Consider the following 17,637-nt stretch of genomic DNA (forward strand, 5'->3'; position numbering starts at 1 on the left):
TTTGTCTGGGGGGTGGAAAGGAAGGGCTTCCTGGGCTCTCTTCTTGTAGACCTGGTGCTGGGCAGGGCTGGGACTTGTCTGGGCAGGGCTGTGGCCTTCTTATGGTGCACATGGTAATAGTTCCTGTCTGGGAGGTGGGAGAAAGAAGGGCTATTTTACTTACTGCATTATACAGTTATGTGAAGGCTGAGCCCCTTCATGCTGAGGCCCTGCCAACAAATAGTCCAAAACCATGGGCTCCATTCCTACAGCCAACCCTCACTTGCCCACCATTGTCCCCAAATGCCTGTTCTCCCTGAGGCCTCCTTTGGTTCACCACTTCCTCAGCCTCTTCTTGCCTGCTGCTGACAAGTGCAGCCAAGAGAGAATGGGTGTTTGGGTCAGTGCCATGTCCACAAGTCAGAGGAGTTCATGGTTAGCTGTCCAGAAACCCAGAAGTGGCAACCATCTTCACAGACCCTGAATAGAAGTAGGCCTCAGTGTGCTCAATGAGAGCAAGACTGTGGCCCTGGGAGTCATTGTGCTTAGGTCATTCAGGAGATCCAATATAAGTGAACCTGTAGACTGATCAGCAGCATTTGCTCAAAGCAAAAAACAGAAGAAAGTTTTGTGTTGTTGTTTCTCCTGCTGCTGCTGCTGCTGCTACTATTATTCTTCAGTGACCTATGAGACGGCCTAGCATTAGTGTCATCAGAGATCCCAAATGAGAGCTTGGAGTATGGCACAGAAAATAAGTGTCTCAATTTTCCAAATGTGATGAAAGACATGAATCTACAGATTAAAACAGCTTAGCAAACCCCAGCAGGAGAAACTCAATGATTCCATGCCCAGACACATGGAGAGCTCTAACCAACCATGGATAAAGGAAAACACCTGCAGTCATCCAGAAGAAAACAATAGCTTATTAACAGATATGGAACCAGTGAAGTGACTGTGGAATTCTTATCCAAACTTATGCAAGATCGAAGGCAGTAAAAATAACATATTTGAAGTACCCAAAGGAAAAACATAGTAAAAATCAACATTTTTCATTTGGAAAAAATTCTTTAGGAATGATAGTAAAATAAATGTAATTTCATAGAGAGAAAAGCTAGGGGACTAGGAAAAGGTGATAGGTCAGATGTATGATTGTTGTATGGATTGGTGCAGAATAATTACAGGACCAAATTAAACATCTAATGATAAAATTTCTCAGGTAAGTAGGACCAAGAAGTGTTATGGATTAAATTCTATCCCCAGAAGACAGGTGTAGGTTCAAAACTCCACACCTAAGGACAAGTTTCTCCCCCCACCCCCAGAATTGTCATTATTTTGGTGTGATCACCTAAGATGAGGTCCTTAGGGGCTAGCTTGAGTTCAGCCTGGCTTGTGTCCTACAAGCAGAGCAGGGCAAGTTTTGATTCAGTGTGACTTATGTCATTCTATGGCTATCTTCTCTTCTGTTCAGTTGATATATGTGATGAAACATTTAAATTTTTGTACCTCTCACTGTGGCTATGTCCTATAGTTATTTCTTGTGGTTCCCACTGGGAGTTCCATTTAATATGAGAAAGGAACACCACCCTGATGCAAATCTGCAGCAGGGCAACTTCCGTAGAGTAGAGAATGATGCTACTGTGCCTCTCCATCCCCACCCCTCAGCTGGTGATGTCACAATGTTACATGCAGATGCACTGTGTGTTCAATACCATACAACACTGTTGGGGTTTTCTGTTACTTTATTCTCTTCCATCTTGTAGAAAAGAAAAAGTGGCACTAGCTTTTATAATTGTCACAAATTTGCTTTATCAGAGATCTTTCTGCCTTCATGGAGATATGAGCTCCTAATTTGGTGTCCTGCAGGTTGACCTGAAAGACTCCCCTCTCACAGGGCACATGTAGTGGCAACCAACTGCCTGGGCTCTTTATAAATTTCTGTTTCTCACAAATGTATACTAAAATTGATGTTCCAAAGATTAACAAAAAGTTGGTTTCAAAATATTCTCCCACTTGGTCCCTCAGGATGGGGCAACATGTGGAACCTCAGGAAAGCTAAGCAGGGATCCAGTTTCCTGAGCAGACTCTTTTGCCAATATTATTGTTAATTAAACCTTGCTGCATTCCCTCAGGGTTGGGTGGCAATATTATGTTTTGATGGAAATGTAGAACAGATGGAGGAAAGTTAAATGAAATCTTACCTTTCACAATGAGGAATGAGGAATGTTCTTTTTTTTTTTTTTTTTTTTTTGGTGGTGGTGCTCGGGATTGAACCCAGGGCCTTGTGCATGCAAGAAAAGTACTCTACCAACTGAGCTATATCCCCTGCCCCAGGAATGTTCTTTATCCCAGATTCCAGATTTGCAGTGGTCTGTGAATCCAGGATAAAGGTCTGAGGGTCTGCAGGGGTGGGGAGGTCTAGCCAGCTCCTCAATGGCTCTCAGCCAGGCCTCCTGAGGCTTTGCTGAGCTGAGGGGAGAGGCCCAGGGCCTGGTGCCTATGTCAGCCTCTAGCTGCCTTATTAGTCCTGCTGTTTGGGAAAGCCTTAGGCACCCCCTTCTACTCCCATTGCATGAAGAAGAGGTGCCAAGTCAGAGCTATCACCTCTGGATGGGCTTTTCTGAGTCACTCCAGCGGGGGTGGACAGGTACCCCGGAGTCCACCCTGAAGGTAATGGGCTCCCTCTAGGCCAACACCCTCTTTCGGTGCTCTTACCTGCTCACTATTCTTGACAGTTATGTATTTTTGTTATTTAAACAAACAGCAGAATAAAGCCAACCACAAGAGTAATCCTGAATCTAATGAGAATCATAATTCAAAATGAGCATTTTCTCCTCTTGGATCTTCAGTTACTTTGCAGATGAGAGGCAGACACTGGTTGCCCAGCAGTAGGGAATCTCAAGACAGATGCAGTGGGGGCCCCTGTCTGGCCCTGGCTTCTTCTCCTGTCCACCCTACCAGTCCTCCTACGCCCTCCCCAACATTCCCAAATGTGAGTTTTGAGGGATGTGGAGACTCTTTAGGCACAGAGCCCTGCCCCACGCACAAACAGCATTGCTCATCATTTTTTTCTTAACTTCAGCCCATAAACTTTCTCAAAGACAGCTCCTGGGTCTACAGCATCAAAATGCCTTTTATCCATGAGTGTTATTCCTCAGAACTCTCTTCCTCTTCCTGGTGTTTCAGCAGGATGCTCACAACAGCATTCTCACCTGCTCCTCCTGGTCCTAGCCCCACAGACAGAGGGACCTTAGGAAACTCCCTGGGACATCCATTCCTGTTCCTCAAATCCTTCTTCAGCTCCTGGAACCCAGAGCAGCAATGCTGAACACTCGGCTGTACAGAATCACCAGGAGCTTTGAAAGATCCATGCTTGAACCCCACCCAAAAATCAGACTTTGCGGGGCAGGCAAAAAGAGCTCTTAGGTAACTAAAATGTGCAGCCTGAACTGGACATGTGCCACATACCTGTGATCGCAGCTACTCAGGAGGCTGAGGCAGGAGGATCACAAGTTCAAGGCCAGCCTCAAAATTTAGCAGGACTCTATCTCAAAATAAAACATTAAAAGGGCTGGGGATGTAGCACAGGGATAGAGCACCCATGGGTTGAATTCCTAGTATGAAAAAGAAGGAAAAATCAGTCAGGGTTTAAGACTACTGGGCTAAAAGGTAAAGGTGAGAGGGCAATGCTTCTCTCCAGAAGCAGGCTGATAGCCAGGAGGAACACAGAATTCACCCATCACCACTTGTCAACCCCCAGGAGTGATCAGGCATGTTACCAGCTGCTGAGACCAGTAGGAGAGAGATATTTGGGTTCAGGATATTCACATGGTCTCAAAGTATACCAATGAAAGGGAAAGGGACCCTTTCTGTTAGGGAGATTCAGCTGGTCTGTCCTAGTCAAGGTGTTAAACCCAGAACCACTAATGCTGGGACAACCTCATGTCAACCTGCCTCTTGAGGTTGATACAGAGGAGATACCACCATCTGTAAAAAATTTTGCCAAAGATGTTTGACCTGAATCTACAATGAGGTTTTAATACTCCAGAACAGCATTTTTCTCAAAAGGTTCTGTGATGAAGTAAGTTTTAGGATGTTGAAAACAGATGTGGTCGTCTCCTGCAGGACTCATCAGGCCTTGGATGCCCTGGGGGACATGGGGATTCTCCAAGGACATGGGGATTCTCCAAGGATGCAAGGTGAGCACAGGATTTCCTAAACAGTTCCCAAGAAATTTTTTTTTTGATCAGATAATTTTTCTCCCAAAATAGTTTCTGATAGACACTGATCTAAGTTCATCTCATTACTTTACAGAAGGGAAAATGAGGTCCAGTATGGCGAGTGATCATACTTAGGGCTCTGTGGGGTATTAGGAGTGGAGCTGGGGTTAGAACCCATTCCTCCACCATCTCAAGGGGACTGGAAAATGGTGTTGGGTGTTTCCCGATGGCTTTTGAAACAGGAGGGGGCAGATACTGGCGACTAAATGGTGGCCTAACTTGTTTCTCCAGTGGATACAGGTCCCACTCCACCCGTTACATGGCGGCCACTCTGCAAGCCCTGAGTTGTGTGCATGACTCCTCCTTCAGCCTCGCTGCCTATGAAGCTCTAGAAATGAGGACATGTGTATCCACGGAGGTGTGGTCCTACCAGCCTGCAGTGCCAGGGCTGTGTGTGGGCAAAGAAATGAACGGGACAGCTTGGCACCAAAGCCACCCACAGGCATGAAGAAGAGAAGAGTATCCTGTCCTGCCTAGGAAATGCTTCACTTATCCTAGCAAATTAAGTGGATATAGTCCCACTTCTCAAAGCAAGCTCTTTACTTTCTGTGCTTGTGGAAAAGATAGTGAATAGAAAATGTTTCTCAGCTAAGAACAGGCCCATGGCAGGCTAGATGAGACTGTTAGCATGGTTTGCTATTTCAGGCTTCAGTGACTAAAAAAAGAAGCCCCAAACCATACAAATAATCATCCATCCATCCACTAACCATCTGCCTATTCACTCATCTGTACATGCAAGAAAAATATGCAAGGAACTGTAAAAGCAGTGGTCTGCTGATACATACATAACCACCTGCTGTCTGGAATCAAAAGTCCTGGCTTGTGGCATTTGCCAATTTCTGTGGTATAATATAATTTACCAATGTGGTGTCACCATCATGGAGATGAGAGAAGGTGCATGGTAGTGTACTTGAACTTGAACATGTAGTGTTCCCACAACAGATAACTTCAAGAGGTCAGAGAATAAAATGCACTAAAGTAACTATGGTGAGTCTTGGATATTGATTACCTTTGTTTTTAAGATAATTTATTTACTCAAAAATTTATACAATGCAATTTGTAATAGCGCTTGTTTTTAACAAGATTGAAAAATTCCCAGAGAATGAGCAGCCAGCTCTCCCAAGCCACCATGAGCCATTTCCAGCACACAGTCCATGTGGGCACAAGCCAGGAAGCTGTTCTTCACTTGGGCAGGTGTGAAGAGGTGATCAAGTGATTAGTGAGTCGCTCCCCGTACATCCACACTGGGGGAGACAGCCGCCTAATCTGTGTCTAAAGCATACAGTTTAAAATGACATCTTCAGTTGTATTGCAAACATGTCCCAAGAATCATTTCAATCCTTACTTTATTTTCCAGGACCACAGGATTCGATTAAATACTGCCTGCTTCTTGAACTACTTTCTTCTCTTGGCTCCTCTGAGCCCCTCACTCTTTTCCTCTGTTAGCTAAAAACAGATTGATATCCAGGTCAAAGGAAATAGCATCCGTGTGGGGGAAAAAGCATTACAGTCGTGGCACACTGAATCAAGGCAGCTCTGAAGAGTGGCCCCTATGGCAAATGCAGAAGATCTTTACAGGAGACGAGAGTCCACACTAGTTGTTTCAGGAGGCAGTTCAGTGGCTGGGCAGAAATCCTGAATTGTAAACGTGTTCTGGTGGGTGATTTAGTGAGGGTACTCCCAATTGCAACCAGGTCTTCTGGATCATTGCTGTGTCTCTGGCACCTAGAACCATGTTTGGTACTTAGTGGGAACTAAGTGATACAATATTTTGGGGCTAGAAGTCCTTTGCCCTAGTGTAAGTTATTTGCCACGCAAATATCTCTGCCTCTCTAAGCCTCAGTTTCCCCTTTATGTACTGTGGCAATAGTTCTTTTCCCTTCTATTTTGTAGGGGGTTGCTGCTGTAAAGTAAGACAAAGTCATGCGGGTGAGACCCTTCCATAGTGCTTGTTTTTGAGCCGTGAAGTCCCGTGAACAAACAGAGGTCAGGAGAACCACTCTTTTTCCACTGCTCCCTCATCCCTGTCACCCCCACTGACCCCAAGAGGCCTGGACGGGAGGAGGGGGGCTGGTGTTGCTAACCTTACCCCAGAGTAAAGGGTGCACTGCCATGTGTACAGCAAGAAGCAGGGGCCTGTCCCTCAAGAGGGCTGTGGTGTTTCTGGATGCCTTTTTAAGCAGAAATCACAGCACATTCTGACTCTGGTCAATGTCTTGGGTAGGTCAGGACAGTTCCTTGTTCATTTTGCTAAGGTCATTAATCTTCTTCCTTTTTAAGAATCAACTGTAATTTTTAAAGAATATTGTGTTGCGCTTTCAAAAGCTCCTTTTATTAAACGCTTCCTTTTCAGGGTTGTGGCCCAGCCACAAGTGTGTGGTTTCATCTGGGAACTGACCAGCCCAGAGGCAGACCAGCCCTCCCGCCTCTGTGTCCCTGTTTGCCTTTGAGGTACCAGGAGTGCCTTCTGTGGTGTGTTTTATAGGAACTGAGAGGACTAGGGAAAGAGAGGGTGATGGAGGATGGAAAGCCTTTCGCAGCGTCTGCTCCCACAGTTATTTACAGAGGAGCAGGAAGCTGGGGCCTGAACAGTCACAGGGTCAGGAAGTAAAGGTCTCCCAGTGGGCTCTGCGGAGGACGGGTGGGAGGTGGGCTTAGAGACGCAGCATCTCGAGCTCCTCCTTCATCTCTGCTCCTCTTTCAGGAGGTCCTGAGGCCTCTGTGGCACACCTCCAGCTGCCCCTGGGCACCTCTCCAGGGCCAACTGCACTCCAAGGATCCCCCCACCTGGGCCCCACTCATCTGGGATAACAGTACATTTTAGGGCACCTTCCAGTCAGATACTGGGAATTTTATGGGCAAAACAATCACCTAAGGGACAGTCCAGTTCAGGAATTTATTAAGCTAGATGAGAAGACAAATGGGACTGCAGAGATATCCCTTAGTGGGGACAGGGGGCCCTTCCTACCTTCAGTGTCTGTTTCTGGGCCTCCATCCATACACCCCAAATTTGCCCTAATGCTACATTCTCCCAATTGCCCAGGGTCCTCACTCCTCCCTCCTTTGCCCCTTCCTGGGGCATCTTACGAGGAGGGTGATTCCGGGCCTGGCCCCACTCTTCCCCCATGCTCCTACTAAGTCTACTGTGACCCCTTCCCTCCTGATACCAAGGCATGGTCTCCTCTTATTCAACTGGCCAAACAAAAAGTTAACAAGTGTCCATGATGTGCCAAGCAGTGTGGTCTGGTGCTGGAAGCACAGAGATGCCACAATTCCTGCCTTCAAGAGTGCCTGGGGGATGTGGGGAAAATGGTTCATTCATACACTGCTGGTGGGACTGCAAATTGGTGCAATCATTCTGGAAAGTAGTATGGAGATGCCTTAGAAAACTTGGAATAGAACCACCACTTGACCCAGCTCCCCAGTATATATCCAAAGGACTTAAAATCAGAATACTATAGGGACACAACCACATCAATGTTTATAACAGCTCAATTCACAATAGCTAAGCTATGGAATCAACCTAGGTGTCCTTCAACAGATGAATGGATAAAGAAAATGTGATATATATATACACACACACACACACACACACACACACACACATACATACATACATATACACATACACACATACATACACACACAATGGAATATCATTTAGTCATAAAGAAGAATAAAATTATGGAACTGGATATTATCATGCTAAATGAAGTAAGCCAATCCCCCCCAAAACCAAAGGCTGAATGTTCTCTCTGATATGCAGACGCTAACACATAATAAGGGGGTGGGAAGAATAGAAGCACATTGGATTAGACAAAGGGGAATGAAGGGAAGGGATGGGGAATGGGAATAGGAAAGACAGTGGAATGAATAGGACATAGCTTTCCCATGTTCATGTATGCACACACCAACAGTGAAACTCCACATCACGTACAACCACAAGAATGGGAAGGTGTACTCTATGTGTGTATAATACCTCAAAATACCCTCTACTGTCATGTGTAACTAAAAAGAACAACAACAAAAAATTACCCTGAGCAGCAGGGGTGGGGCTGAGGGTGGCAGATTTCGCAGGCTTCTGGGCCATGTTAGGTGTCTCCTACACAAACCCTGGGCCCTGGAGCCTGGGGAGGCTCCCGGCAGCACGAGTGCAGCAGTCGGGATGGAATGTAAGTCAGGGCCACTTGTGCTCCTTGCCAGGAGGCCCCACGGAGCACCTCCTTGCTACCAATGTCACCATCCTGTTCTTCTCCTTAACACTTTTCCTATAGCCTCTCATGTGCTCAAATCCTCACTCACGACTCTTCTTAAAACAGGCCCCAACGTTTTTCCCAAGCCTCATGGCCTCCTGCAGGCCAGAGACCATAGGGTGGTACTGGCCACCAGTCCTGGAGCCCCGTGTTCCAAGCCTCTCACTCCCTCAGGAGGTGTCCATCATCACACAGCTTTATCTTACAAGAAATCTTTGACAGAAGAGATTCTCCACCACACTTAAGGGGACACACAAGGTGGCACAGGGGACGGAAAGAGACTCCCAACACCAGCTGAAGGCTTTGAGCTGGGGCCCCACAGAAGAGCAGGTGGTGGAAAGGAGGTGGAGATGGGAGGGGCTGCAGAGGCTCTGGGCACATCCAGGGAAGGCACCCTGGGAAGTGCAAGGACTGGGCTGTTGTTCCTTAATCCTCAAGGGCCACTGTCTAGGTCTGAATTCAGCTTGCTTTCTGCACAGGTGGAGGTGAAGGTGCTCACACAGACCTGAGTTGGGGGGGTGCTCTCTGCGCTTCACACAATTCCCACGTTCTTTCTATTAGTACCAAGACACCCCTACCCAAGACTTCAACCCTCTGGCAGGACCAACAACCTACAACTCCCGGTCCAGACGCCCCAGCCTGAGAAGACTCAGGGCCACCACCCAGGCCCCATCTTGTCTCACCCAAACCATGCCTGTGTGGGCTGATTCCCTGGAACATGAGGATGCTGACTGTGTTCAGAGGTTTGTTTCCCCCTCCGTGTTGAATTGCAGGCTCTGACTAACTCCTTTCTATTGTAGAAGAGGCCAGCAGGGGCCAGAGGTGAGAGTAACTTGCTCACAACAAGTTATTGGCAAGGCAGGTTTCAGAATCCTAGTGGCTGCAGTCCCACCGGAGCCTGGACAGAACACAGCTCACATTTATCTACAGAGTTCAGGTGACTTCCTCATTCCCAGAAAACAGTACCTCCCTGTGTGGAGTTGGGAATCTGGGTGTGGGAGAGAGACTCAGAGGTCAAGTCAAGGTCACACCACCATGCTGTCTCTCACAGGGGCACATTTGGGGGAGGGGTTCTCATCATGTCCTCAAGGAGACATCCTTCACCCTAGTGTGAATAGAGGGGACCCCTTTCAGTGGACACGTGGCTCCCGCTCAGAGCCCTTGCCCAGGCAGTGAGACCTCCTCACCACGTAGGACGTGTCATCAGGATGGAGACGGTCCACGCTCGTCACCGCTATAACTCCAGAATCCAACCAATGCCTGGGGCTGTCACAACTGGGATGCCAACTTGAATTCTTTCCCTCTAAATCTGTGCTCTTTCCATGAAATCCAGCCCCTGTCCCCAGTGAGCAGAGGGTAGCCCTGGAGGAGGTTCACCACACTGGCATCATCCCTGGAAACAGCAGGGCTCTTAGCCCAGGGAGAACACAGGTCACCTGCCACCAAGGGGGCTGAGGCCCTGTCCTTCTTGCTGAGCAGCATCCCTATAGCCTGTCATTGTGTCCAGAGCCATCACAGAATCACTGTGGAACTGTGGGCTCTGGTAGGCATCCGATTTTTGAGTGAAGGGACAGAGGGAAGGATCTTGTTCCCCGCAAACAGCAGATGACCTTCCCTGGGGCTGCCAGGGGATCAGCCTGACACCATGGGGCACGCTGGGCTGTAGCAGACTGGGCAGGGTCAACATGGCAGGCCTACACAAGGAGCCTGAGCCTGGGCTCTCCCACTCTGGGGCGGGGTTGCTAAGGAGCCCCAGACAGGTCAGAGCAGAAGCAGGAAATGCCCAGGGCTAAAGGCCTTTGAGGGGAGAGTGGTTCAGAGGGAAGCCAAAGAGGACAATACAGAGGGGGCTGTGGGCAGCTGGGCCTACAGGGACAGGGCTCCTGTAGTGGACACTGTGGTGTGCTGCCCAGACCCCCATCAGGATGGGACCTTGATGCCCTGGAGTGTTGGCTGCTGATGGCTCAGAGTGAAGTCCTAAGGACTATCCTGGCTGAAGCCCAAACCCTGAGGCCAACGGATGCCCAGTGACTAGACAGGTGAGTGTTAAAGGCCTTGAGGATCCTCCTAGCCCGAGTCCTACCCAGAGTCTAGATAAAACAGCTCATATTTCTACAGAGCTCAGGTAAGGTCCTCATTCCTCTTTGCAAATCTATCCCAGCTCCCTGAGAGGGATGGGCTGAGGCCTGTGTTGGACTCCTGCACAGCTCTCTGCCTGACCCTGCTTCCCTCACCTCCCACAGCACTTCCCGGGACGCTCCTGCACAAGAATCCCCATCTCAGAGTCCATGCACCGGCAACAGCAGAAACCCAGCAGGGAGAGGTGGGAGTGGGATAGGTGCCAGCAAGACAGTGGGAGCCCTAACTGGGACATTTCAAAGCTGTGGGGTGGCAAGAGGCCCCTGGGGAGGGAGACAGGGCTGGGAGGAGAGGTGGAAGGGGAAAACCACCAAAGAGAACTGCCTGCACAAAGAGGGCTACCTGCTGCCCAGGCAGCTCACCTTGCCAGCCCAGGCCCTCTATATACGTCCAGTGGGAAGCCTCGGCCTCAGCTCTACACCTGTGCAAAGCTGTTCTGGGCTCTGGGAACAACCTGGGCTGGGCTGGGCTGGATGGGAGACGAGCCTCCTGGCTTTGACTGAATGTGGGTGAGGTGGTGCCCTGAGTGAGAGCAGGGTACCCTCATGCATGAGCACCAGGGTGGGGCCCAATGACCAGGCACTCCCTGGCTGACCATAGGACTTTCACAAAGGTTCTGGAGTCAGAGGCTGTGGTACTGGGGACCAGCCAGTGTGAGGGAGCGAGGGTGTTCTAGGGACTCCAAGATGCTTTCATATGGGTTACCCCTCCTTCCACTCACAGCAACGCTGGGAGCACAGCGAGCCTTGGAGCCAAGGGGGTTCTCCCAGGGGGTGTTCCATTGGCCCAGGGCATCCAGTGAAGACTGAGGACTGGAAGAGAGTCTTGCCTTCCCATCCAGCCTCTTCCCACAGAGCATAATAGCAATCACACAGAGGCAGTTTTAGCTGGGGGGCAGAGGCTTTGGAGGACAATGATCATGGCCCACAGGCGAACAAGAGCACAGGCACAAAGAGAGAGCAGTGGTTCATGCTGGGGAGGGTGGAGAAGGGACTGCCACCCAGCAGCTGGCACCTGGGTCAAACCTAGCTCAAAAATACAAGCACCTGTATCCACCTACCTTGTGATCTGGCAGTTTTGCTCCTGGATCTACAACATGAAGAACTTCTCGCCAGGGTCACGAAGAGCCAGGACAAGGATGATGGGGCTGGGGTGAGGGCGTGGGCCAGAGGTTTGGGCGTCCATCTACCTGAGCAAGGTGGGGGAAGAAGGGGAGGGCGTTGGAATGGGGAAGCAGAATTGTGGGGGTCTGACAGGTGGTGCTGAGTGGGGAAGGAGGGAGCCTCAGGCATTACCTAGATCAAAACATGAAGACTCCAAACAAGAGTGCCATGCTGAGAACACAGAAGGGTACACAGGACACACATTGGAATGATGGTCTGCTGGGGGCTGGGAGTGGGATGCAGTAGGAAAAGGGAATAAATAATAACAATGGAGGTGCTCACAGGGGACAGTGGTGTGCCATTAATTTGCTTCTGTTGAGGGGCCAGAAAGGCTCCCAGGCCCCACGCCCATGTGATCCTACACAAGCCAGTGCCCAGTGTCAGCAGAAAAGGCCTGTGGGGCTCAGGGTGGGGCTGGGGCGATGTCTGCCTTTCAGGAAGGAGCTCAGGGAGCCAACGGAGCACACACTGGAGAACCTACCTGGCTCCAGGGCTTGCTGCGCTCCCAGCAAGTACCTCTAGGAAGTACCTTGAAGCCCCTAGAACACCCTTGCTTGGCCTCAAAGGCATGCAGAGACCCCTCTGGCTCTGACACTGGGTGTTCTTCAGCTGGCTGCTGACTGTCTGCATGGGGGGGGGGGTCCTCTTCCCCCTCAGAATGGGGGTACAAGTAGACATTCTGTGGGCGCTGAGCTCACCCCCATGGACAGCAGCCTGCACTTCGCTCTAGAAGGTTTTTCTGCCCTGCACAAGCTACTCAGAGAATGGTTGGTCGGGTGCTACTTGGCGTGTCCTGTAGGGCAGCTCCCCTGATCTCTCTGGGAAGGCATTGGGACTCAGCCATTCTCCAGGTGTGACCTAAGGGCTGTGAGTCTGTATACCAAGCAGCTCGGCCTGGGAGGCCCGGAGAGCTGGGCACATGGCCAAAAGCTAAGACAAGACTGCAGCTGGCACAGCTACCAACTGACTGTAAGTGGAGGGGCTGGGGCCCTTGGAGGGAAACTCATTTTCTGCGGGGTCCATATAGCCCTCTAGAGCTAGTCTGCACCCCTCACTTTGCTTGTCCAGAATGTTGTGGGGTTTGGGGGCACACTGTGTGTATTGACAATAAATTTTATGTTTTAGTGTGCATGGACAAAAACTCCAAGTTGGTGAATGTTGGGCTGAGGTCTGCAGGGTTTGCTGAGATCTGGACTCCCTACTATAGCATGGATGAACCCCGCAGTGCTGCTCCAAACAGAGCTGGGGGTAGAGGTGCTGCTCAGAGACCTGGTCAATCAGTTACCCCCACCACCTTGGTTTTACAAAGAAAAACCTAGCCCTAGAGCCGGGAAGGGTTTATCCAAGGAACCCCTGAAAAATTACCCATGAGCTAGGGTGGCTTAGCCCCTGACTGCTTAAGACACACTCAATAGGCTACCAGTGAACTGTGGTCGCCTTTGACCTCTGCATCCCCAGACCTCTGCAGAGTGGGGTGGCTAAAGAGAACAGTGGACAGCCTCCAAACAAGTACCTGGCCGGGCACTGGGCTTAGGGAGATGCTACCAGCACATTGTATGAGCCCCAGATGTCTGTCATTTCTTATTTAAAAAGAATATCTTAAGTAATAATTATCAGAATTCTTCTTACATCTCTGCATTATTTTGTCACTTACCAAGTTCTTATATATCTCTTTTTCTTCTACAACCTTCCTTTGAGCCCATGAAGAGCCCCAGCCCCTGCTTATTACCTATGTCTAGAAATGGGTATGATGTGAACTTGCTTGTCCAAGATGGCTCAGCTAGTGAGAACAGAGGGTGGATTCAGAGATGGGTGCCTGTCTCAGGAGTGTGGCTCTCTCCACTACACCACACTGCCTGCTTGGAGATGTCTGTCCTGCCAAATCCAGATTTAGCCCAATTTCTGGGCCTCCCAAACTAAGATCAGCCGGTCAGAGTTTTAAAATTAGCAAAGGTTTGCCTTTTATTCAAAGCAGGGACCAAGCCCCAGCTGCCCCTGCACCTGGTGTGCACTAGGTCGGGAGCCCACTGCACCAACATGTTATTCTGTGGCTTGAGGAAATGCTGTTGATAGGGAGGCTGTCATCTGCCTGGCTTGACACACATACAAGAATAAACCTCAACAACCAGCCCACAAGCTTTCCAAAGGCCATTATCACTTGTGGAGTGGACCTTGTGTACACACAAAAGATGACAGTATCTGCAAGATGAAAGCAGGCTCTGGAGCTGCTATTATTAGATTACTTTTATTTAGAGAAACAGGGCACCCATTGGGAAAGTTGACGACTCAAAGCCTTCTTGACCTAGATTATATTTCCTTATGTCAGCCACAGCCAATCACAAGCTGAAAAAAGGTCAGCATACTACTTGCCTTAATTGCAAAGAAGTGTAGTTAAAGTGTGTGGCATTAAGATTAATGTTCATTTTGAAACACACAAAATATAGATGAAGATTAAAAGTAACTTAATTTTAGTATCCAGAAATATTCTCTTTTCAGACTTTTGTTCTTTTCATGAAAACCACTCAATAGTGAAAGCGTTCATGAAACAAATTAAGTATAGCACAATTAATTACGATTGCATTACACTGGTTACAACAGGACCCCATGCAGGAACCAGCACTCCAAGATTTGTCAAATGAGGCTTTGCAGGCCTGGCTGGGTTTCCTATGGTGTGTGATTTTGTCATTCACCACAGGTGGTTCAGCCACTGGGGTCAGAGGAGAGGGTGCTCCTGGAGAGGGATCTCAAAAGTAAGTGGGAGATGCTGTTGGGCTTCTGACCATTTTGAACAACGAGTTTATTAATTTTCTTTGCAATAACAAGAGACACTCATAGCTTTAGAAATACTTTAATTATTGAAATTACTGCAGAAAACTCCTTGATTATTGTTATTCTAAAATTCTCTAGCCTTTAATCCATTTCCCTCCCCACACTGAAAAGAATTTTTTTTTTTTTTTTAAATTGTGGTATTTGAAACACATGGCTTTTTAGGAGTTCAACTAATGAAATACAGAACAGGCTTGACCTTCTCCTCTCTTTTATACATACTGAGTTTTATGTGTGTGCATATCTGTTATGTACACAAACTCATACAGACGTTTTAAGAATTACATAGATTTATGTAATTTCCAAAATAAAGGCTCATATCATATAAATCTTATATTTTCCATTTATTTTTTATTTATACTGTAAGCATTTCCTGATGCATTAAATATTCCCTCAAATACGATTTTTAATAAAGTCTTCCATTATGTGGCCACAGCATACATCATCTATTTCGTTATTCAATATTTTAAGTGGCTTCCAGGCTTTTTCATGTTGTGTGTGACTCTGGCCCTGTCTCTTACATTTTCTTACAGTCAATTTCAGAATCAGAACTACCTTCCTAAGGTTTTCATGAGTATAATCAACAGCATATATCAATCCCCCTCATACAGTGCTTTGCTCGAAGCAGGCGCTCAATAACTGGTAGCTATAAATAGGAAACCAAGTAACCGAGAGAAGGACTGACTGTGCCACTGCAGAGGGCTGGGGAGGCCATGCTCCCCTCATCCACTCGGGGCTCAATGGAATGGGGAAGGTGGGGCTGGGAAGCTAGAGGCAGGGGTGGGGCGTGAGGGTGGTCCTGGGGGTGGGGGTGGGGTTGCTCCCAGGAGCAGACAGACCCATCAGTACCTAGAATGAAATCATTCTGCATTTTGAACCGAACAGACACCTACCTCCCTGATGCCCTCGGACACGCCCTCCCTTTGGTCTTAGAGACCCGCTGTGAGGCTGCGACACCTGATCAGATGAAGAGGGGACCTGGATGATATTGATCGCACTCCTCCTTCAGAAGCTTCATGTGGCTGAGTGCTGTTTGGAGAACAGACAACATGAACCACTGTGTTCTCAAAGATTATTTATTAGCTATTCTCATCCATGATGAAAAAAATAAAATGTAAACAAAATTAAAAATAAGATGAAAATCCTACAATATTTCTTGCCCCAGGACATCAGCTCAAGTACAAAATGGGACCCCAGAGCCTTCATGTCTGCAGCTTACCTACAGTAGAAGCCCTCACAAGAAGAAAGACAACCACACTGTAATGTCTGCTCGGGTACAGGGTCTGGTGTAGCATGACAGGAAAGTACAGTGATATATATATATATATTTTTTTAACAGAGACTAGAATAATTAGAAGCCTATGAGCAACACCCCTTCCGAGCCCACTCAGGTGCACCTGGGAACTGCTGGGCTATTCTTTGGAATGAGTCTTCCCAGGCCTGACGGTCGCACTGCATGTCCTTGGGGTGGCCAGTCTCTGTTCTTTGATGGTGGATTTGACTTCTTAGTACAATCAGGTCACCTGGAGTTGGTTTGGATGGATAGGGGATAATGGAATTCTGGGATGTTATTGGGGGATAAAGCTTTAAATGGTACAGCAAGGAAACTTTTATGTGGGCCCCAGCTGGCCCTGGAGGCCTTCCTCAGAGAGGTGGCAATCTTGCAGCCTGTGCCATGCCACATGAGTGTCTTGAGGGAGCACACAGCTCCTGAGGTCAGGACAGGGAAGGCCAGGCCTCCTCCGGAAGCTTCGGCTCTGGACTGCTTGTTAAAATCCTGGCTCCTTCATCCAGAGCTCAGGGGGAACCACAGTGGTACTGTTTATTCTTTCTCATAAAATAGAAGCCTGCCAAGTTAAATTTATATTTGGTCCAAGAAAGGCAGTTTCTCAAAGGATTCTGGCTCCTTGAGGACCTGGGCACCACTTTCTTTCCTTCCCTCTCTTCATATGCTGTCCCAGCCTACAGGAAGATGTCTGTGTGTGCATGCTTCTTGATGCCTGGTCCTCTAAAGGAAGAAGGTCCTGAGCACCAGCAATGCAAAGGCCAGTCTTCACTGGGTGGCCTCAGGACAGTGACCAGCTAGGTGAGAGATCTGCAGTACCATGACCCTGGAGGGTGTCTCTGCAGAGTCTTTCCAGGGGGTGATACTTCCCTGGGGCCTGCCCCAGATCAGAAGCAGGCGGTGCAAATGCACCTAGTCGTCCGGGATGGGGGTGTTGCAGTTCCCGTGGTAGATCTTGACGTGGCCCTCGCAGCGGAAGTAGGCGTCAAAGACGTCGCTGTAGCCATGGTCCCTCCACCAGGTGCACAGCTGCCGGTTCCAGGTACAGTCCAGCACGTGGAAGAGCTCGGGGTGCTCCATGCCGATCATGGTGAAGAAGTCCTGGTCCCCGAGGTGGCCGCGGAAGTGGTACTTGCTGGCCAGCTGCTGCACGTGCGCGGGCTCCAGCAGGCGGCTGTAGAGCGGGGACTGGCGCATGGCCTCCAGGCTCAGCAGCATCACCCCGCTGTTGAAGCCAGGGAGCCCATCGGGGGGAGGGCCCCCCACCCTGGTCGTGGGGTTCTCATGGCGGAACTGCCAGAATGTGTGCCTGTGAAGGGGAAAGGAGAGACTTAGCCCCGTGGAGGTGAGCCTGCCTGTCAGCCCTGCTGTCTGTCTCGCGGCATCCGAGACTCAAAATCTACTTCCCACTACCAGTGAGTGCAGAGCAAGTCTGACCCCAGGTCCCTGACTCCAAGCCCCATGCTGTTCCACCATCTATGCCACCTCAGGATGATGATGTTGGCGTCATTATCTTCATTGTCCTCATCATACACCTATACAGATTTAGCATGTGCTAGGCACTGTTCTGCGTTAGCTTATTTGCTCCCCACAACAACCCTAAGAGATGAGGGCTCTATGAGATGACACATCACTTCATAGTTGAAGAAAATCAGGCACAGAGAGGTTATGTAACTTTCCCAAAGTCACACAGCTGGGAAATAGCAGAATTAGGG

The 17,637-nt window shown here is 48.9% G+C and overlaps 1 protein-coding gene across 1 annotated transcript in view; it reads right to left on the reverse strand.

The window, feature by feature from the left end:
- Positions 1 to 14,739: 14,739 nt before the first annotated feature.
- The window catches only part of Xxylt1 (xyloside xylosyltransferase 1), a 158,610-nt gene continuing 155,712 nt past the window's right edge, over positions 14,740 to 17,637 (reverse strand). Inside the window, exon 4 of the mRNA XM_076867976.2 lies at positions 14,740 to 17,231. Within this exon, the coding sequence (XP_076724091.1) occupies positions 16,835 to 17,231 (397 nt within the window). The 3' untranslated portion in view covers positions 14,740 to 16,834. The remainder of the gene's footprint in view (positions 17,232 to 17,637) is intronic.

This window comes from Callospermophilus lateralis, chromosome 10 (genome assembly GCF_048772815.1).
Source record: "Callospermophilus lateralis isolate mCalLat2 chromosome 10, mCalLat2.hap1, whole genome shotgun sequence".
NCBI lineage: Eukaryota > Metazoa > Chordata > Mammalia > Rodentia > Sciuridae > Callospermophilus > Callospermophilus lateralis.